General features: G+C 40.7%; 1 protein-coding gene across 2 annotated transcripts in view; it reads left to right on the top strand.

The window, feature by feature from the left end:
* The window catches only part of LOC145439031 (uncharacterized), a 39,548-nt gene extending 17,304 nt beyond the window's left edge, over positions 1-22,244 (top strand). For both annotated transcript variants that reach the window (XM_080316491.1, XM_080316490.1), the window contains exons 14-29: positions 222-425; positions 1,735-1,878; positions 4,007-4,080; positions 4,137-4,260; positions 4,567-4,845; positions 6,557-6,714; positions 7,069-7,216; positions 8,155-8,341; positions 11,115-11,290; positions 11,910-12,062; positions 14,026-14,168; positions 15,023-15,159; positions 15,222-15,319; positions 17,894-18,014; positions 19,063-19,443; positions 22,025-22,244. In XM_080316491.1, the coding sequence (XP_080172617.1) occupies positions 222-425; positions 1,735-1,878; positions 4,007-4,080; positions 4,137-4,260; positions 4,567-4,845; positions 6,557-6,714; positions 7,069-7,216; positions 8,155-8,341; positions 11,115-11,290; positions 11,910-12,062; positions 14,026-14,168; positions 15,023-15,159; positions 15,222-15,319; positions 17,894-18,014; positions 19,063-19,443; positions 22,025-22,176 (2,679 nt within the window). In that variant the 3' untranslated portion in view covers positions 22,177-22,244. The remainder of the gene's footprint in view (positions 1-221; positions 426-1,734; positions 1,879-4,006; positions 4,081-4,136; positions 4,261-4,566; positions 4,846-6,556; positions 6,715-7,068; positions 7,217-8,154; positions 8,342-11,114; positions 11,291-11,909; positions 12,063-14,025; positions 14,169-15,022; positions 15,160-15,221; positions 15,320-17,893; positions 18,015-19,062; positions 19,444-22,024) is intronic.
* The last annotated feature ends 1,095 nt before the right edge of the window (positions 22,245-23,339 follow it).

Here is a 23,339-nt window from a genome sequence, read left to right as displayed (position 1 = left end):
AGACATTGTAATGCTTTTAATAAAACACACTAGAGCACAGATAATTTTCCAGATAGATTTATAGGAATGATGGTGTTGGTTTTAGGGTCGAGTCGGTGTGTTTAAAGTTTCCAGAGTAGGTAAACTGAAAATGCCCCAGCGGGTACCAGACAGTGTAACATAGGCTGCTCCCGATATATCCGGCATAACTATCCGCAGTCAAGTCTTGTTTTCAATTTCAGAAACGGAAGCTCTTCAAAAAAATGGAAAACGCAGGGCTTGAAGTCTCGCCCGAGAGCCTCGTCAACCTTGGCGAGTTTGTGACGAGCGTGCGGCCGAAACAATTCAGGCAACTGGAAGCGACTGATATCGAAGACAGTCTCGAGGAGCTATCGAAGCATGCAAAAGATTTCTCGCGTGCTCAGAAGAAAGCCATAGTAGAAACGGTGAGTATTTGGTTACCTGTCGGCGTTCAGTTATCACTCGCCACCAAGATATTCTGCGGCAAAGCCGCTAACAACTTTGATATTTCATTTGTATGTGTATTTCCCATCTGGAAAGTTCTACATCTGCGGGTGCTTGAACTGGGTATGAGCAAAATTGCAGGGTACTAGGACGGATATAAATCAATGGTTCTTAACCAATTTGTTTTAAACCCTTGAAAATTCCAATGAAGAGTAAAAGTTTTGTCGTATACGATTTTGATGGATACTTGCTTCCAACCAAATCCATCATTTGCGATTTAATTCGAGCGAATCAACAGTGTACTTCTCTTTCAACTTCAACTCTATTTTCTTCACTTAGCCTTCATTGAATAACAGCGCCCCACCCAATAGTTGGCTTATCCCCTCCCCCACCTGTCAAGAATCACCGACTTGTTTTTCTTTTCATATTATTGTTTGTGTCAATATTGTACCGTATCCTAATCAGATGCCTTTTTTACCTCTTGTATTTGAAAATGAAGCGAGTGTTAGCAAGCCAGACCTTGTGGTTGTTTGCTTGCGTCCGTTCGAATTAAAGATAAGATCATACTTCACACTGTTACTGTTTGAAGAGCTTCTTTGAGGTACAGAACTTCAATATACAATTGAATTGTATATTCATATTGATAGTGATCCCAAATATTTTTGTCTGAAACTCGTCAGGGGTAATCGTCAGCAACTAGTAGAAAATTCAAAAGAACATTGTGTATTAACAATCGTATCACAAAGTATGACGTCACCAGCTGGGTGTCAGCCGAAAAAATTCGGGTTCATTTCAACATAAATAGCTATTCAACTGTTAGTGTTGTAATTGATTGAAAATGGTAGGACTGAACTTTCAACTCTACGAGTGAGAGTTGTTGGCATATAGTGCAACGAAGCATCAAAAGTGATCACTGATCGATGTAAATAGTCATCTCTTGAATAGTTCGCTAGGGAAAAACCTCTTTTAGATGGTCGTGGTAACCTAGGCCTGTGCTATGTCCCTCTATTGTGTGTTTATTGATTCGCGATAAAATAGACCGCAGACGGCACAGTAAGGTGAGGAAATATTGTTTCACTGCTAAATTAGGACATCACAGATTTTAGCCCAACTTTGCCTCTTACACTGGCCAACAAAAGAGTAAGGTAAGGTAAGGTAAGAGCGATTTTAGAGTATACCAGGGTGGTTTTAGTGCTGACAAACTTCTAAAACATTTAATAAAGGCTGTCCAGATGAAACGAAACCTAGCTTTAACAATATAAATATTAATAAAAAAATTGATCGTTACAGTTGAGTGGTGGCAATGTTACCAACATCCTTCAACAAGACCTCGGTGACCTGGCAGGCGAGATTCCATTGTCAGATTTGAAGAATGTTGACATACGGAAGGGTAATTTAGAGTCCATCGGCAAGCAAAAGTGGGACCGTGGACAGGTGGGGCAACATTTTTTTGTTCGTCCTATCCATGGAAACATGTCACGCTAACCCCGCATGGCACTGGTGTGCCTTAGGAGTAATCTCGATTGCAGCCTGTCCTGATGATTCATGAATGTCGTTAATTTCTGATTTCCTTGTTATGCATAGTGAATGATTTACCGATTCAAAAGATTTAATTCCTTGGACACAGAAGTTGTGGCTTAATGCCAAATTTATCTGTCAGTTCGGCAAAGTCCAATGACTTCTTCGCCCAACAATCAAAACTACATAATTACTACCAAATGTTCGGCACAAATTACATGAAAAACACATCGCTGTATCAAGTATGCCGGACCCTGACTGTGGAACAGTATTTCAACGATTATCATATTAAATACGAGTATATTATCTACTGCAGGAATCCTCAACTTTCCTCGTATAACGGGCCGCATTTTTACAGCAAAAGAGGCTGCGGGTCGCAGAACATTATTACCCTGCATTTGTGGGCTAGTATTAAATTTATGCTACTTTAGCCTATTGACCAGTCGTATACGGTCATTTAGTACATTGTTATGCGTTCTAAAGCTTTAATGGACACCGTTCGTAAGTTTACAGTTGCTGTTTCTGTGAGAATATGTAAGTTAATCTCTTCATAGAGCGTGGATTGCATTCGTTGCTCAAGTCGGTATATGCACCTTCAAACCCTTCCACCAGAGAAGCAAACTCTCTGTTTCAATGCGTGAGCGAGCAAATACAAAATCATAGTTCAATAACTTTTTGGTTACAGAGGCCATTATCACTTTGAGCTCTCAGTGATGTAAGAAGAAGTCTGGCGTTGGGGACATTTCTGAGCAAACCAATCATCCCTTCTCCTTTCCTTCCATGGCTGGAGCCCGGCACCAATAGTTACAGAAGTCAACTTTTTCAAGTTGATGTTTTTCGCCGGTCGTTTGACCTGCCAGCATTTCCTCTGCAAATATGTCCACTCTGATAAAATACACCCGGATAATTAGCTATGCAATGTCTGTGGAGTCGGTGGATTCATCCAATGCTGGGCTAAAGTAGTCTACAATGTGTTTCAGAACATGCGATAAAAGATCGACTCACATTGCTGTTACTCTTCTGGTCACGGTTGAATCAGACATTGTATAGCTCCGAAATTTGTCAGATGATGCTGTCCTTGCTGCTAAGTTACAGAAACATCGAATATTCGCACAGTATTTTGATGTTTCATTGAAATCACACCTTCTCTAGAAGATTTCTTCCCAGGTTTAGCGATATTCTAAGTAATTTTGAGCAATGCCTCTGTTACGTCGTCGGCAATTTTAACAAAGCCTCGGAATATGGATTGCTGGGCTTGACACCTAGCTAACAATGTTTTTCTTAAGATCAGGCAATATGTATAACTCCAGATGAAACTGTCGTGGTATCAGTTTATGCTTATACGCTTCGTTACGACAACTGTTCTTTGACAAATATGACACATCGGTTTTCTATTCATATCTGAGAAAGCAAACCCAGTTTTCACCGTTTAATTTGCCGTTCCTTGTTCTTGTTACTGTTCAAACCATTCGCGGTGAGTGAAACACTGTTCAAAAGTGCACTACGCAGAGGGATTCTGTTGAACCAGAGTCCAGCTGAATACCGATTCGAACCAATACCAATCTAAACTCGAGCATATATCAAGTAACCAGAACACATCAAAGAATGAGTAATCAACCGAAATAGAGACGGTGCGATAAGAGAGCTAAGTAGCTAAAATAATATGTAACAATACCGTTCCAGGCCAGTAGTAGTTGCGTTCATTATGAAAGAGGTCGCCGGCCGCAAAATAGACGTCTGCGGGTCACGGGTTGAGAACCCCTGGTCTACTGAGTAAATGGATACTAGTCAGCGGAATCGAGATTATCAGACCACGATCTGACATATCGATTTCTGACACATGCCATATGTCCTTTTATGTTATTTTCTATTACTTTTCATTCAGTGTGCATGCCTCTTATTTAGAAGAGGCTATTGCTGATCAAAAGGCTAGAGTCCAAGTTTTTGACACCTACCCATCTTTTCATTATATCGCAATATTGTGATGTTTGTGAATTGAAAGAATATGACTGACTGATATCCGACTGGTTCAATTCGCTTGCAGGCAGCCAATCTTTTTCGTAAATACAAAGAAAGCGTTGGGATGAGCAACTCCACTATTTCAGTCAGCGATATTCGGTATGAATACTTGTGGTACGCAGCCTGGCATAGTATTATTCATTCCGTAATTGTAGTGAAATGGGTCATACCTCGGTCGGACTTGCTTGCAAGGATATCAAGGAGATTATCGACGAGGAAGCATACGAAGCGGCACAAGCTTTGGTTGAAGAGACCGAATCCTCGCTAACTTTGGACATGGTGAGAATATCTAGTTTTATGTCACTAATGTGGTTGCTCCTCACAAATATCAAATTGAAATGTTATGTTTATTGAATCGACGATGAACGACTATTTGGACTTGAAATCTAAGATGGAATACTTGAGATGGTCAGTATTGAATGAATACTCATTATATCAATATTACGATTTACAAATTCTACATCAAGTTAACATGTTAAAGTTTCATATTTTTGCAGTGTAGACGCTAAGCCGGTGCGTTTCTCAAAGTTATCAGTGTGTATTAGGGTTTTGTCGCAGTCGTTTGGTTGAAAATGCGCGTTTTAGATCGGATGCATCGCGAAAAAGCTTCTCAAATCCCTACAAAACATACACGGCGCGGATTACATGTCAAATGAAACGGATTCTGACCTTGCCACGACCTTGGAATACATACCGGAGGACATTGCCATGATGATGCCGCTCGAGCAACTGGAAATGGTGCCCATGAACGCGTGCATGGCCTTGATGGGAAATATCGGCAGGGCCAACCTTGACAAGATACCGTTGTCAAAGCGGGGTATCCATCGAAGACGGGTGTTGGCAAATATAACATTGCTTTGCATTGTGAGTTTTTATCGTTTTAGTGGATGATTTTTCGGGTGCCTCTGATGATGTCACATGTCACAATGTTGAAATAAAGTGATTACGCGTCGTAAAAATTAGAGGTTCTTGAGATCTTCTATTTGGTATCCCCTGGTCTAAGTGTTGTATGCTTTGCGCCCCCCCCCCCCCCCCTTCCCAAAAAAAGTATAAAACAATATGTGCGATATATGAGATAGAGATTACCGTAATTTTCCGAATATAGTGTGCCCTCATGTATAATACGCACCCTTAAAATGACGTGTATATTCTGGGAAAAGCCTGTACCCATGTATAGTACGCATCCTGCATTCGCAGTAAATGATTGCATGAATAGTTGCGGTTTAGTATTCGATGTTGTTCTGTTTTGCGATGTCACTGTCGAACAATCATGACATAATTACCGCTAATCATAATGCAATTAACGGCATTGTCTCTAAACGAGAGTAGATAGTAGCCAAAGCCTGTGAGGTCGGCGACGCGATAGCTCAGGCTAGTGACATACGACATCTTGCTCACGAGGCCTATTACAATTACAGATGCGATTGCTCAGGCCAACGATTATGTAGAGCGCACCAGTCCTGTTGGAGATGCGACTGATTACGCAAGCGATTATATCTTGCGCACATGGCCTCTTGTGTATGCGATTGTTAAGGCCTGTCGTTGACGCGATGAATCAACAAGGATTGCCGCGCACGCTTGTAGCAATCAGCGACCTAATTTCGCTCGCGTACAAACGGCAAAGCAACTCAGCAAGAGATCGCGTGCTTTGCAGAAGACTCTCATTAATTAGAAACACGGTTTCGTTAATTGGCAACACGCTTCTCTATTTGGCAGCGGGTTACACTCTATTATACGAATTACGGGGCCCAATAACTAGAGGTGATGCGCAATTTAAACAAGCATGAAGAAAGGTGTGATTTCAAGTTTTTGATCGAAGGACTTTTTTTGAAGGCTTGCTGTACCCATGTATAATACGCACCCCCCTATTTTAGGGCAAAAAATCGGTAAAATTTTGCGTATTATACATGGAAAATTACGGTACACTTTGGTGGTGTATGCTTCCTTGTGACTAAATCCTTAGTTTAGAGTTCGATTCCGGTGAATTAGCCACACACTTTTCATTCAACTGCAACTTTGTTTTCCGGGGCTTACTGTGTTTTAATCAATTCAATTGGACGCATCAACATTACGCTATCTTGCTCAGTTAACTGCAATGATTGAAAAGCCTTGTTAGAATTTTGATGATGTTTCTTTGTGTCCCACAGAATATTGGGTAAGAACAACTGATTTATTGTTTTACCGTTACTGAAGGATGAAGTAGCCGACAAGATAGCGTAATAGTGGAGTGTCCGGCTTTTTCATCGGTAGGTCGTGGACCCTCAATCCCCGGCCGGGTCAAACCAAAGACCTGATTGGTAACACTGGTATCCATGGCTTCCCCACTTAGCGCTCAGCATTACCGGGTTAGCATGGAGTGGTGGTGCACGACTTTGAAAGCCTTACTAGGCTATTTCTGCACCTTCCTTGTCCAGTGGCATATGCACATCATGCGCTCATGGTGTGCATATGCACAGATCCGGTGTATGCCGTATCACGAGTCGCTGTATATGTCACAAAAACATCATGGACAAAAATAAACAGCCTCCTATTCCTATGCAATCGATGCTTTTCTCATTATTCTATTCACATTTAGGAAGGAAATCGTTCGCCAGGTTTGAACCAAACTGTCAGCCCTTCTGAGGCGCTTACTTTTGGTCAGTTAATGTGCGACTTGGATGTAGAACGGTGGGAGAATTTCGAATTGGACTCTTTCATCGAGATGCTGCCGGAGATTTCGAGTTGCTTTTACAGGTTTCGTAATTTCACAATGTTTCTTCTGGACGGCTTATAAATTTGACTGTGCGGTAGCTTCATGCGATACTTGATATGGTGTAAAATACTTCTTACTCAGTACAACAAGCAAACCTAAATTCTCTGGAAAGGATGTGACCTGTATGTAGGAACAGGAGATTTTTGTATTGCTCTTTCTGTTATCACAACAAATGTCAGACTTTGTGTATGTTGTGCCTTCCATTGACTACATTTCATCTGTTAGACGGCCTATCGACTTGTCTGTGAAATAGGTGATGTAATGAGTAGGCGAACTAAGATTCATTAATTATTATTAACACGGTGATTGCTATAGTTTTGTGTGCCTATCGACAGGTTACCAGAGCAAAACCTTCGTCATATAACGCGTCGTATCACCGACAAATATGGAAATGACACATCAGCCTGGACACCGGACGTTGTTGAGACGGTTGGACGGATGATAGCTCTCTTCGATGCTGAACATATCGATTCTCTTACAGAGGTCTGTTCAATATCATTCAATATAATATAATTGGAGTATTTTTTCCAGTCATCAGGCTGCATTTTAGACCTCAAATAGTCCAGATGGAATGAGCCCATGATTTGGGCTAAAGGGAAGACCTTTTTTTAGTTATCAGCTACTCAAATTTCGCGGTTAGGCTTCTCAGGATTTTGGTTGTGTTTAATTACAGTACCTCGTTGCGCAGTTCAAACTTTTTCTTGGTGTATGTCATAATACAACCAAAATTACCCAAAAGAATTTGGGCTCTGTGCTTACAAAAGTTTAGGAACAATTGTGTGGTGGCTGGTGGTTCATGATCAACTGAGTTACCTATAATTAAGGTCAAGTTAGGTTCAAGCTCAATTGAGAGACAAATAGGTTATGGAGTGAGAAATAATTTAAGACCGGTTGGATTCAAGTTTACATGCGTGGCGGCTTGTGTCTCTCGAAGGAATAGAGTTCAACTGTATTATTGCAAACTTCATTTAACGCTGCCTTTTAAAATCAGATATTTATACGTGGTTCCGTTTGTGTCTCTGCAAGGCGAAACTCGCGATGTCGTCCGAAAGACAGATAACTTGATTGTCCTTGTTCACTGTCGTTTGAAAGATATGCGACTGCGATGTTTAGCATAGTCTGTATTATTGCACTGCCGAGTGCCGCCTAATTGCACTATTGGAATCTAACGAAGTTTGTTTAAAAGTCTCCAAAGTCTCCATTGCTTTCATGTATACCTTGTCCAAAACAGGTAGTCTGCTACTTTTAACCAGTTTCATACAACACTTGCACCATTGCAACGTACGCCGCTGCCTACCCCTACTGTAAACTATAGCAGAACTGGGATTCAAATTCTTTTCGCCACGGTTTTCATTTCGCAGTTCTCTTTTCAGTGGTTTTCTGGAGTGTAGGGACGATCTGATGATAAAATGCACTTGCAGGAAACAGTCTTTGAAGTATTGGACTCGATCGCGCCTCCTCAACTTGACGATGACGCGTCCGCTTATCCATTCATGAATTATGACACTCTTTATAAGAAGTTTCGGGACAGTGTTCAATCCTATGGGGAGGTCTCACAGGGGGCGAGGATAATAGGGGCTAAACCAGTTCGTCGCAAGAAAAGAGATGGTAAGCTTCTTTATAGTATTTTATATAGTCTTACCATGTAGTGTTGGGGCATCAACTTTTAGGGCGGAGATAATAAAGTTGTATTAGCAATGAAGTCGATTATCGCATTCGTCAGGATTTATCAACCCAGGATTAAGGAAACCTGTTGATCGCAGCGCATTAAGTTAGTGTTAATCTCAGGATTTAACGAACTGGAACCAACTATAAATAGGGATGGTGTGAACCTCTGAAAGGTTCAGGTTCGCTTGAACGCGAACCTTTTTGAAAGGTTCTGTGTGAACGCGAACATGAACCTCATGACGTCACGTGACGTCATATTGCTAATTCCAACCCTACATTTGAGTGAAGTTATAGCCTACATTAATGTACATGTACACGATACCTAGCGACGACTCGAGCCAGATAATACCACAATTCTAAAGTAGGCATACATATTGACGTTCTCAACGTCGCCAAATGTATCAACTGGGACAATCAACGCCTTAACGGTCTAGGCCAGACCGGACAATGTATTGGGCGTCTGAGGATTTGCTACGTTGATATTGAGCAGAGTGTAAAACGGGTTTCTCTACTTGCTACCGATATTACCCCATTAACAAGTTAGCAGTAGCCAATACCCCAATCGCACGGATGTGGTTTTGGGCTATAATGAACATGAAATCATGATTGACCCCATACGCCTGCTATATTTTTTAGATCAGACAACGATATCAATTTCATTGGTTGGGTGAATAAGCATCATTCGCCAACTACCTACGTGTATTGTATTTCGCTCTGGATGTTGTGTGATTGCGGGTCAAGCTCACAGCAGAGAATCACTTAGTATTCGAGCAAATTTTTGTAACAAAGCAAGTAAAATTTTTGAGATTGTCAAGATGCGTGCTCGTTTAGTGTTGATTATTATATTATGCCAGCGCCATGGATATAGTGGACCGCAGTTGAAATGCAATAAATTTCAACCAAAGATGTTACAATGAAGTGAAAATTGTAATATATGAAAAGGTTCACAGTGCAGAACCTACCAAGGTTCGTTTGTGAACGTGAACCTCTAAATCTCTGAGGTTCACACACAGAACGCGAACGTGAACCTCTCGTTCACACCATCCCTAATAGATAACTACGTACACCTGCGTACCATTCCTACGCACAATATTTCCGATACTGACCGTGCCGATTGTCTACTAGGTATTGGCTTCATTAAACAATCAACGAATTAAGTACCCATCATTGCAAAGCGATATCAATATTCTGTACTCCGTTTCTTAGCTGTACCGTACTAATTGGACACAACTTTCAATTGGCGATGATGATAATTCTACCTATTACAGTGGCAGTATCGTTATCAGGAGGCTGCTGTTTCATTCCACAAATTGACAACTGACTGCCTGTAACGCGTTTTCCCATTATGATGCAACAGATAACGCCACTTGATTGAAAACTCGGGACACCTCGACTGACCATCGCGCGTAACCTTTCCAACTTTCTGTGTCGCGATTAGCAGTATTTAATCACGTGATTAGCATTATCCCGGATCATCTAACTTTATTGTCTCCGCCCTTAGACTTTAAACTAGTGTTTCTTAACTGGCTGGTCACAACCGTTTTAAAAATTATCAAGTTAAGTTCGTGTTATTATTCCACAAATACTATATTCGTATTGCCCAACATATACAACTTCAATTTTTCGACTCACTCACGCCATGAGCGAACGTCAGTTAAGTGCAGTACGCTGAATTCGTAAGAGAGAAAGAACTCTGACAGGTACATAGCAAGAGCACGTGAATCGCACAACCAATCAGGCGTACATTGAAAAAGTACTCCTGCTTTATCTGAATGCTGAAGTAGGTTTGCCGACGTGGACTGCTCTCTAATGTCATGTTTTTTAACTGCCCATACAGTTTTTTACGCAAAATTACTAACCTATTATGTTGTAGATTTTTTGAAATAGAAATCATTTTTATGACTGAAATTGGTATATAACAACCAGGTGAAATAGCCTAGCTGTAGCACGGTAACTGAATATATTTTCGAAATTTGAACCTGTCACTAGTTTCATTACTGATTTTACGTTGGTCACGAAAATGCACTGTGAAATTCCGAAAGTAGCCGCTTAACTACTTGTGATTGAGTAGAAGTTGATGACATCACTTGTGCTTGTATTTGAGTAACAATGTTGACTACTATCACCTAATCTATGTCATATGTTATAAGCCGTTCAAAAGGTTGGCCAGTAAACTCAGATGGAGGTCAATTAGGACATGAGTTATGTGCCACTCAAAAAGGAATCCTTTCTCTCTTTATCCCATCTACCGTTGCCCGGAATTGCTTGTTGCTGGTCCAGAATCACACGCATCTATAATTCCACCATGGTAGAGTCGTGTGCCCCAGCGTCTTCGACTGTAGCAATCCACTGACGAAAAATGAATTGAAATTTGTCAGAAATTCCACCCAAAACGATAAAGTTATCAGGTGAACCACGGAATGTACTCATAGAAGTCGACATCGGCTATAAAAAGGTTTTATGAGCCGATGTTTTCTTATCCCAAAATTAAATTACCTGGATCTATATTATAAAATGCTCTCTCAAAGTTGTCAATTTGGCTATGATTGAAGTTTCCTGTAAGATGAGAAAATGAGACAATCTATATCAAAATTATACTTATCAAAAGTGCTTCTAGTTTTGACTAAAACACGATTTCGAAATAGCAGGATCTTTGAAAATTCCAAAATGATTCTCTGATAACTAATCTCTAATGAACCGTCATCTGATTCAGTGACCGCTCCTACTTACGATGACATCGTGCTCTTGGGCGCCGGTAACGTCGCATGGAGCGTTGAAGAGCTGGATGCTATCTCTGCTGAAGATTTTGCTAACGCTCTACCCATCCTCGGTGCTATAAAGAAGTGGTCCAGTGAGCAACAATCTACTCTCGTCGAGAAAATCAAGACGGTAAGCAGGTTATGGTGAATCTAATATCAATTCTTTGTATTGTCCTTTCAAGAGTTTTGATTTGATTTTTCAATTTGATCAAGTAACACAGTACAACCAGGCTGTTATCATTGGGATCCGGTGATCGTCTGATCATCTGCAGCCTGGGTTTAAAGACTGCATTTACTATTTCGCCTCACAGCAATGAGGAACTCTAATTTCTGTGTTAACGTAATCGTGATACAGCAACTCTGTTCATTCATAAATCAATTATATATGCTAGAATTGTGTATAGAGCCTATTCATAGGAGAGAGTGTGTGCATTGTACTATGTTCATTGTTCATGCAGCCAAAACAGGGCTGCCCGTTGCAGATTACAGTGACCTTCCTGGACCTTTATATAAATTCTTACTCAACTTAACTAGAATACAACACATCAGAAAATACCGAATGTTGCTCTGTAGGCCTATTAATGAATTCGAATGGGACTGTTCTGACGTTGTAACCTACCTGGTACGATTACTGGGAAAGTAAATATGTTTCTGCATGCGTTCGAGGTTACTATAATGTTTTTATCCAAAATTGAAAATGCATAAGATACATTGTAACATGCAGTGTAAAAGAGCTGATTTCTTTTCAGGGATATGGGTCGGCAGATTCATGGAACACCACGGTGATCGGCGATGCTCAGCACTTGCTGAAAGGTCTAAACAACACAGAATTGGACGGTCTGGTGATTGATGATATTGAGATATTTGCTCAACTTTCCGACGTAAACTTCACCAACTCCGAGGTTAGAAATATCTTTGAGATTTACGTTTAAAAGTTCCTTACCTAGTCACATCGTCTGTGATGACAAATGATGACAAATGCATATTATTCTGAATTTTAAGGAAACCACAATACATGTCATCTGCAGTACAGGGTGTTTGGAATATTTAGCTAAATGACACTGTTCTGGGTATTACACAGTCCGGGGATACAGTTATTATATTGATATTAAGTGAAATCAATACCTGGCTGATTCAATCGCAGGTCGATTCGAGTAATATGTAATATGATGCATACATACCAAAAGTGAATTGGAAACATCAAAGATATACCTTTCATACGATATCACAGAAAATAACGCCAGTTACCGTTAGCTATATAAATGTTTTCTATTTTGTTAATCTTCACGCGTGAAAGTGCTCTGGGTTGGTCACTACTACAAAGAGTCGTGTCTCCCCGAACATGCCTAGTGTCATAGAGCATGCTATGATCTCTATGAAGACTTCAATGGTGGGAAGATAGTGCCGAAATGGTCATTCCCACAGAATAATTATTGCTTTTCTGGAATGGGTATCAGTGTGTGTAATTTTGATACTGGAAAAATTCGACGCCTCTGACTCAACTCATCATTACGATCAATATTCTACTCGAATTTGAGTAGGCCTACTCAAACCGTTTGCCCGATCCTATCGATCATGCATAGAGAAAGGGAGAGCCCTATGATATTCTTTTTCGCCTGCACCATCGAGATGCTTTTGATGACGGAGATGCGATACAACAGTTAGGTCACCTAGTCTGGACCCCCGTTTTTTCTCCTCCATGCTATGTGTGGATGCTGAACGCCAACCTATATTGACCGTAGAAGGAAATTTATGCGGCCGTGGACACGTAATTCAATTTGTGTGGGTTGGCGGCCGTCGACATGCAATTTGAATTTACGAATTCTCTCCCGATTTCTTGAGAGATTTTAATTGATCTTGAACTTTTTTCGCACTGCGCGCGATTCAATAACCTCATTATTTGATATTAATATAATATAGTAGCGCTCTTTCCAATCAGCGCCCACAGTACAGATTCGAATAGCAGAGGAAAATGATGCGCCCCATATTGAAAAACAAACTCCCAATCGTGTGCTGCTCACAATATCGACAATCCTGATGGGAGGTCACGAAATAACGGGCATGCAACAAAGTGAATTATAACAGTTGGCCCACCCGAAGACGGGTAGACGTATCATCATCTATAACTTGCCCCAAATTTTAGAAAACACCCCCTCCATCAACTTCACCAGTGACTATGATCACATGTGCTGAGAAAGGATAAATGCTTGATAGTAATACGGTATATAAAACTACTAATATTGGTGACGAAATACACTAGTAAAAGTGAAAAAATTTTCGCGCTTGGCGCGACTATGAATAGTCTCGTAACATGGCCACGCAGTCACCACACGCGACTTTGGTGCGTATAGTAAGCGTATAAGATTAAATAGCTTAGTCTGAAGTTCACCGGCCACTGGCACTTTAACATGGGTGTTTGGCGTTCAGCTAGTTTGTTACGACCATGCCATGGAATGAGGCTGTAGGCTATATCAGTAGTCGAAATGCGGCCGTGAATGGCAAAAAGGTTGGCCACCCCTGGCCTAGTGGATAGCTGCTGATACCAGTTTTTGAGTCTTTGGTCTCACCCAGCCGGGGATTGACGATCTACCGATCGAGAGCAGCACGTAGCATCGAGGAAAGTAGTTTATTAGCCATCTGTTAAGGTATAGCTAGGATTTTGGAATGAAAAGGTAACGAACAAATCAGGGTCCATGTAGCAATCCAGAGTGCAAGCATCCGGAATTCACACATCAACATCAGCAAACTGTTTTAGTTTACTTTCAGAAGGTTCAAACTATAGAATGGGCGTCCAATTATCTGTTTACTGCTTCAAATCTTGAGTCATCGATTTCATGGCATTGACGTTGGCTGCTATTTTTGCAGAAATACATGTTGGTCGAGGCGTATTTGGAAGGAGCCAGCACGAATTTATCAACGTTGTTGAGCAGTGACCTGGCAGGATTCGAATCTCTCGCTTGCGGAATAAATGAGGCAGAACTTGCCGACATTCCCGACGCCGTCATTCAGTAAGGAGAATCAGAGTCAGACTCATAGACAGGAATAAAGCTCAGGGGCAGAGGAAGTGTTCAACAACGCATATATGTCAAGTGTTGTCATTATCATGATGCAGAAAATTATTTTTCTTTGTCAAGTTGTTTTCTCGTTCTGTTGCGTCCATGATCTCACCTTACCGAGCAAGATTGTGTGATGGTGATGCATGCGGCTTTTTGATCGGTAGGTTATGGGTTCGATCCCCAGCCTGGTCAAACCGAAGACTCTAAAACTGGTTGTCCCGCTCGGCCCTCAGCATTCAGGGATAGCATGGAGGAGAAAAATCATGGTGGTGCAAACACAATCAGTGTAATAATTGTACAAAGCAATTTATCTTACAAATCATTGTATTTCATTTTGGGGCGATGTGCGATTAAAACTTCATCGCCCTTGTTGTGGTGTACATGCTTTTGAATGTGTGCTAATAACTTGAGCTCAATAAGTGTCACGGAATAAATTAATCTACACGTTGTTCGACTGATTATTTGATTAGTTGGAAAACTCAATGTTGCATAACAATGAACATCTGAGGAGAGTGTTGGTGACGATTTTCGATTCAATGCACATCGCGCAGAGAGCTATTAATTTACGAATTTTCTCAAACAGTTTCTCATAGTCCATAGCACCCATGTCCCGCGTTTACTTTCAGCGCCCTTCATTTGCCCAATTTCTAGCTATCACCCCCTTCAAGATTGTAAACGCCCCCGGGGGCACTGGTGCCCACTTTCGGAATCACTGGCACAAGGGTTCGTCATTTTAATGAAGATTAAGAACCACTGTTCTAGAAGTTTGAAGACGTCCACCTGATTTTCATGAATACCCCTTACAGAGCGGCTTTGAAAGATCTCGGGGAGCTGGATTGTTTTTCCCAAGATCAATACGATTACCTGAAAGCTGTGGCGGTATCAGGTCGCGACTCTCCGATACCAACCGACCCCGAGTTATATGAAATGGGCTCGATTGCTGGTTAGTCCTAGTTGCAGCTTGAATCTGAGATCGTTTTGGAAATGTACATTTATTCTTTTCAGCTGGGTTGACGGTGAATGATTTGAAGAATCTTTCGGAAGCGTCCATTGAGTTTATACAGCCGATTGCCTTCTCAAACATGATGCCAAGCAGAATAAGGGTAATGACTCTCATGTTTAAATATAATGAGTCGTACGTGCCATTGAGTGAAATTTGTGGCTTTGACTTCCAATTGACGAAAATGTTTCATCTCCTGGCACAATACCTGAACCGCAACGTTCTACCTTGAAATAAAAGGCAGCAAATCATTGGGAATACTATACACATGGTGCTGGTGATCTGGGTATATTTACTGATATACTTTCAAGGTCGAGTTTTCGTGTTTCATTGATATGCCGTCAGAAATAAAAGGTCGACCTGTACATGAAAATTTTGTACCCGCATCCACATATCCACAAAGAATATGATGCCAGTTACGGTGATCAAAAATAATTTTACAATTCAACTAGGGATGTGAATGTGGAAGGGGTGACATTTTCAGCAGTAAAGTGACTTCCCTCATCCTGTAACTATTATAATTTACTCACTATATGTTACCTGAAGTGATCACTTACAATAGTGGTTGAGCAATGATATCAATAATCATACTTAATTACTCATACTCGTACTCGTCGCGTCAAACGTTACAATCAGAGAAGGACTTTTGTGACTCAGAATACAGTGACTTGGTACAACCACGGACGCAACAAACTATCAAACTTGGTATGAGAAGCAGTATAATATAAAAAGTTCGCAGCTTGCGCTGCGTAACTTATTTAGACATCTAAGTAGGTCGGTATGGCAACTGTCATTGGCATTATGTTGCCTAGTTGGTTACATTCTGTGTCATCTTGGGTATCTTTTTATATGCTATTATCGCCAATTAAATGTGGCGAGTATTAAGTAGTCGTAGCCTATGCTTCACAGCTGTAATCCAATGGATTCTTCGGCGATTGCACATTTCTACTGCTGCGGCTACTGCTACGGCATTCATCATGTTAAAGTAGCTATTGATCTGTTCTATTTCGAAGGTATATCTGACGCTGATTATATTAGACTTTGGTAATGACATGATCAATATAGCCTAGTTATCAGGAGTAGGCCTATGCCCGAAACCCGGATTAGGCTGTACTGCTCCAATGCTCTGATGTCAGATCAATCTTTGCAAAATTCTTAAATTCTACCTATAATTGTGGTACGTCAAATGTCGCAAAATTATAACGCGACGAGTTTTTACGATGTTCTGATGCATTTGTACTCTCGCATGATGTCTACAACTAATTATATTGACGAACTATGCCAAGTTAACCAACAATTTTATTCAAATATTTAAAAATGTAATTTTTGTCGTGCCAGGCGTGAATTCATAATAGTAAATCACATTTTCACGATGCGTGTGGAGTGTGGGTCTGCAAGGTCCCGTCAAATATGGCTTACCTACTTGGAAATACATTGAATTCCCCTATTATTGGTGCTGCGGCCGGCGGCGCCATCAAAAAGTAGGAAATTGGCCCGCGAGCACATTTGAGTTTGAGACCTCTGGTCTAGTGCCTGATGTCACAGTCTAGTTCAGTGGTTCTTGACCTGGTGGCAATTTGAGGATTTTTTTGGGGTACATTGACGTTTTTTATATACTTATAACGCTGCACTGAAGTATTTTCAAACATATAAATATGAATGTAGGCTAACAATTTTTGTGAACTTGTATATATTTCATTTCACTTAACGCACCATGCCTTCTGTGATACCATAGTAACCATTAGTGATTATGAATAACAGGGCCGAATGTAGTTTAGTATAATGCTAGCTGCTAGGTGAATCCAATTTATTTTGAAGTAGTGTGGATCATATATTGTTGCGCATGCTGGCAAATTGAAAGACAGCAAGGGCCATCTAAGTTTAGCTTTGCACCTATAATGCAGTAACAATAACGTAGAAAAATATACTTGTTAGCATTGAAAAGTGTAGCGGTCTAGTCTAGTCAGTAAAATTAAGTCTCAAATCATCAAAATGCCTTCGAAGAAACGAGAGGAAGATTTTGGAACCTTTTGGGTTCGCCGTCAAAATGAATAACCAATCTTTGTCATAATGGCATTGAACTTTCCGATTGAATTTCCTGCAACTTATTGCTGTGAAGTAGGATTTTTTGCAATGGTATCTATCAAAACGGAATAAGTTTGCGATTGGCAATTACCCGAGATGCTGTCTGTTATCCTCCCCTTTGCCTAGATTTGATCACTGGATAATAGGAAAACAGCATCAGCCTTCCTATTGACTTGATATTTTTAACAGGCATTTAAGTGTACATTATGACATCATCCGTGTGCTGCTTTACAATTGATTGAATGCAAGCTCTAATTTGTCCTATTTTGAAGATGGGTAATTGCATCCTGTCATTTTCCTCTTGGGGGTAACGACATGAAAAAGGTTAAGAACCACAGGTCTAGTCAATGTTAATCCATATATTTGACCATCCTTTTTAGACTCTAGCTCTTCGTTTTTCACCGTCCTTTTTTCATTAACAGTGATACATCACTACTAAACTAAAGTTGCTGCCTTGATATCATAGACTTCGCTGTCATAGGTTGTTTTCGACTATAAGTGAATACCTGTAGGTTGATTCCTAATTTTCAAAGGATACATAAAATATCAGATCCACTGGTGTTTTATTGTAAAATGGAATAATGTTTTTCAGGATGGACTGACCTCTTCACAATTACTCGCCGCTGGAACTGGAAACATTGAGGTTTTCTTTACTTCACGTGTTTTTGACGAGCTGACCCTGACACAGCAGACTGCCTTGGAGGAAAACGCGGGTTGGTTCACTAATGCCATTCTTGATTGTTGAATATCACGAAAATATAGTAGCCAAGTATATGATGGACGTCGGATGATTTTTTTTTGACATGTCAAAATAAGTCAAAATATTGTCAAAATTGAAGCGTTGGGTCAAAATATTGTCAAAATTGTTTACAAAGTCAAATTTTTTTGATCTCTGCATTTCGTTTGTATCGTAAATTTTGCACTGTCGTTGATCTTATCATTTGATATTTTACAGCTTGTAGCCTACTTTATAGTCCTACCGTTGTAAATGGCCCAATGTTTGCTCATTGCGAATCATAAACGGTCGAATGAAACCAATAGGTTGACATGGTGTTACGGTCAACGTACCGCAAAATCCTAACTGAAGCAAAACTGCTTGGGCATTGCATGGTTCTTATATCAAAAAGCGCATGATGAAAAATTGTGATGTAGACAACATTGTCAGAATGAAGCAACACGGTGTGTCACCAGCAGTGTACGCACAACTTCAGTGTTGTCTGCCAGCAACTGCTGCTGTTAAACGTTCTTTCCCCATTCTTGGTAAGCTACTTAGTAAGGACAGACGCTTTCTACCCAAGAATGTAGGAAAGTATCTTTCGTTGTACTACAACAAATTTTAATTATTTCCACCATAGTACGTGGTGTAACGACTGGAATACTTCATAAGGCCAGATTTCGTTAAAATAATGTTTTTTCATGTAAAAATTTGTCAGTTTTCAAGTCAAAAACGTTTTTTCAGGCCAAACTACTTTGTAAAGACAGACAGTTCCAACCAGAAATGAAGATAAGTAGTACAATCTTAACAATGTGTGATAAAACACCTAGTTTGCATAAATACGGTCAAGATTAAGTTTTTTTAGGTAAAAAAATGTCAAAATTTCGATTTTTCAGGTCAAAATCTTCCGTTTTTTAGGTGAAAAAAAATCGCCCTAATGGTAATATAGCTGGCATCAACCAAATTCGTCCGATATAATTTCACTGTTACAAAATCGTACTTGCGAACGAATGTTGCGTTTTCTATTGACAACCCACTATTTTAAGTGAGGGAAACTACTACGATGGAACCACCGACTACTACTCACTCTCCTACCGAACCTCCGGCCGCTACGGATGCTGAGACACCAAAAGAAGATGCAGTGACCACTACAACTCCTACTGAAGTTGAAACCCCAAAAGAAGACGAAGTTGTTCCCACAGCCGATGCCATAACCGATGCGCCCAAGGAAGATGCAGATAAGACTACGATGACCAATGAAGCTGACCCACCAAAAGACAACGAAGTGACGAAAAACGTTGAAGTTACTGCCGCTGTCAAAACGGATTCACCAAAAGACGACGACGTGACCGCCCCTACCAGCAACGTTGAAATTGACTCGACAGAGGACAATGAAGTTCAGACCACTGCCGATAATGACATTGTTGGTAAGGAGTAGAGATACGCCGGAATGAGTGGAAATTGCCTCTTGCTCTCAGTTGAAAGATTGGTATACTATCAAAGCGTTTTAAATAGTGCACCGGGATTAATTCGTCGCCTTTCTAAAATGCAGTAGTTTATATGCATCATCACTTATTTCGTCTCTTCCAGTTGCTGATCACTAGGGCAAGTTTTTGTTGCACTAATATCGCGAGAAAGTTGCATTTAATTTAACAAAAGTTGCTGTGTAAAGTTGTATTTATAATTTTTGTTAAATTATTATTGTATGGGATACTCTAAAGCAGTGGTTCTCAACCTTTTTTGACTCGCGCCCCCCTTGGAGATGGTCAAAAAAATCGCGCCCCCCCCCTGACCCCCCTTCCATTTATCGTGATGTCAAAAAGAGCACATCATCTAATACAGAGGTGGGCAACGTTTTTGATAATCATGGCCGCATCTCGATTACTTATGTACGGGGTAGCGTAAGGCCGCATTCCAGGGCATAGCCGCAATGAACGATCTGGACACAAAATTCCTATGGTAAACTGTCCATATCCATTCCCGGTGAACTCCGGACTATTCTACTTTTCACAATGGCCTATTGTACGCAACGAAATCGCGAGTGGCAATGTTATGAATAGTTGCCGGGAGGTGCATATTGTCGCGCGGAGCGCGGAAATTTTTCAGGGCCGCGAACGAATTGTTATTTCTTGCCAATTCCCATTCCAGCTCAGATTAAGACGGGCGCTACTGCATTAAAATAAAAAAATGAAGTCTTGTTGAATTGCGCGGAGGGCGAAGAAAATTTCAAGATTAATTAAAATCGCTCGAAAATGCGGGAGTGAATTCGTAATTGCAATTTGCATGTCTACGGCCGCCAACATATGGCCTACTAATTGAATTAGGCGTCGAACGCCGCTCAAATTCCCTTCTACGGCCGCAGGCTGCCCACCCCTGATCTAATAGTATACATAAGGTATATCTTACGCCAATTTTGAATCGGCATTCCAGTTGTTGAGTCTTTTACATGACAAATTTCTCCAAACTTGTTTGAAAATAACAAAAAACATTGAACAAGACATCCAATAATTAATTTCAAGGTAGGTCACCCTGAGACTAATCCTGATGCTGGCCGTGAGTACAGAGCGCAAGGCGTCGTTCTGTCCTGCCAGGCTAAATTTGATCAGTTTTGGAAATTAATTAAATTGTGTTGATTTATAGCCTAATTGAGGGCGAAACCGGGCAACCTATGTTGCATCTAATTCTGTCTTAGGCAGTGCAGTTCCCAAGCTACTAACAAGAGCTGCCCAGCGCGCCAAGCTTTAGGCTACTGTCAAAGCTATCAAGCAATGAATGACTTACACGTGGGAATTACTCTCTTTATCTCCAAAGAATTTCAAAAATTTGCTCAAATCAAGTTGAAATCAGACCATACTCCGTTGAGCGCGGTTGCTAGAGTTTGTATTTTGCAAGCTTTCTTGAATATGTAATAAATTTCATCTTCATTAATCGTCTTCTCATAATGGATGTGAAACACATGTTCGGACACGTACAATTTATACTGACTTTGTCAATTTCTCGCGCCCCCCCCCCCCCCCCCTATAGTGACTTCGTCAATTTCTCGCGCCCCCCCCTGAGAGCCTTCCGTGCGCCCCAAGGGGGGCGCACCCCCAGGTTGAGAACCCCTGCTCTAAAGGCTCCGTTGTGTAACCTAGTTTCTGCAGAGCTGTCAAATTTGAGACTTCGCCATTTAACGGGCTGACGAAACCAGCCAAAATTACGTTTTTTCCTGGTACACAGCAAATAAATTACGCAATGCGGGAATAATTTTCCCAAAAATTGCAAACAGCACGGCAACAACCCCCTCCCCCTAAAACAAGCAGAATAACACACCCCAAACCACCCCTTAGGTCTGCAAACTTAACTTGACCAAGGCATTACAGAAAAACTCACTCTTGGCGACTTTTAACAAGATCAATAGCCTGAAGAAGGGGACCCAGTGAGAACGTAATTTTCGGCGGTCTCGCCTGGGCGCTCGTGAAGTGGGAAACTGTTTCAAATTTAAACGACAGAATCAATAAAGCGATATATTTACATATTATTCGGGCACCGTCCTGCTTGACAGGGGGAGTTGAACTTCTCTACATAGTGTCCTATAGATAACACTGAGATGCGGCTAACCCATCATATAGCTCTTTGTTATGCACATCGAAGGGAGTAGAACCGTACTAGAAATAGTTTACAGCATGTTTTTAAATCACTCCTTTACATTTTACGCAATATTTGATGAAAGTTGCAGTAAAAATTGGCTATGAAAAATAGAGAAAAGTTGCACTATAAAATCCCTCCAAACAGCTTAAAACACCGTAATACGTAGATTCTGAGTATCTACGAAGCTGTCGGAAGCTGTTGAAAAAAGTTTCAAAAGTTGCAAAAACTTGCCCTATTGATCACACAAAATTGCTTGCCTTTATTGTTTTTGATGTCTCGGTTTCGATTACCTGGTTTGTCAAGTTGGACGGTCATTTCTAAATATTCAGTATTGCTTATCCGCGAGCTTGATTTAACCTGCATGCTTTCGTTGTTTAGACGATGCTGATCCTGGCGATAATTCGGTAGACGATGATCTGGAAGATGAGGAGGAAACGACAGTCACCACAACCACGGCGTCTTCTGCAGCAGTGTTTCCATCTATTTTTAGCATTTCGATTCTATTATCTGTTTCAGCACTACTGATGTGAAATTATTAGACAACGTACATGCATGAGCGATACATTTATGAGATAGCCTAATATATATAGCGAAAACATGGTCTGATATCTTGCAGAAGTCAATGATCACTGATCAGTATGTGGTAGACTAGATCAGGTCAATGCCGGTTGCTTATGAAGGAGTTCACTTGAATGGTTATGTGTAGAGGCTGAGGGGCTGCTTTGTCATGTCCAATTGTCCATGGTACTGCATGAGTCCCACGTATGTCTCAACTTCGGGTTTATCTTGCCGTATTCTGGCTATCGATTATTACAACCTGTTGTAATCTACTTCGAGTATAAAACGTCATGATTCGAGAGAATCATTTGCTAAACCTGCTACCAGCATCGACGTCTGAAACATATTCGTATATGTCTTGAGTAACATCTGTGTTTTACTAAGAACTCTTAACGACCAGCAACAGGACTTCTCGAAGTTGAATATTCAGACAACTTATATACTAATCTACGTCGGTTAGTAATCTAGTTTTAACGAAACTCTTGAAGTTAATATTTTACGGCATACTTTGCTGTATATGCTTTATTTTGAATCCGAATTAAGCATATGACTTCGATTTTAGCTCACACTTTAGTATGCAAAAGTAGGCTTTATCAGGGATGCCACTGGGATATTTCGGAAAAACCCAGATGAGGAGGCCAAATAAATCCAGATCCTATATTTCACTCAAATTTATATAAGATAGCTGTGAAACTGGAACCTGATGGTCATCAATGCAGTCACCGAAGCCTTTGATATTGAATTTCCAACAGCTCATACTATTGTGTTCGGTTATCACTGCAAATCGCACAAAAATATGTTTTATTCTCGACGCATTGCTATGAAACAATTGGTGCGCGGCACCAATACTTAATAATGTATTAATTATCTCACCGCCCTGCGAAAGATCATAACAACAATGTCATCCATTCCCTATATTTCTGAGGGTGATTTTCGTATATTTTCAGTGATCTGGTTAGATTGAAAGTATCTTTCGATTGATTTATCCTGGGACAATCACTTCTATCTGGGCACAGTCATAGACCATTAGACCCATGTTTAGTCGAAGAAATATCTTCCAAATCATGAAATTCAAGGTGTATTCGAATGAGCTGATAGCCATCAATGCCTCTGACCAACTTGCTCGGGGTGTACA

This window comes from Botryllus schlosseri, chromosome 5 (genome assembly GCF_051294905.1).
Source record: "Botryllus schlosseri isolate E-star chromosome 5, Bs_hap1, whole genome shotgun sequence".
NCBI classification, from domain to species: domain Eukaryota; kingdom Metazoa; phylum Chordata; class Ascidiacea; order Stolidobranchia; family Styelidae; genus Botryllus; species Botryllus schlosseri.
This window is presented reverse-complemented; position numbering and strand designations above follow the sequence as displayed.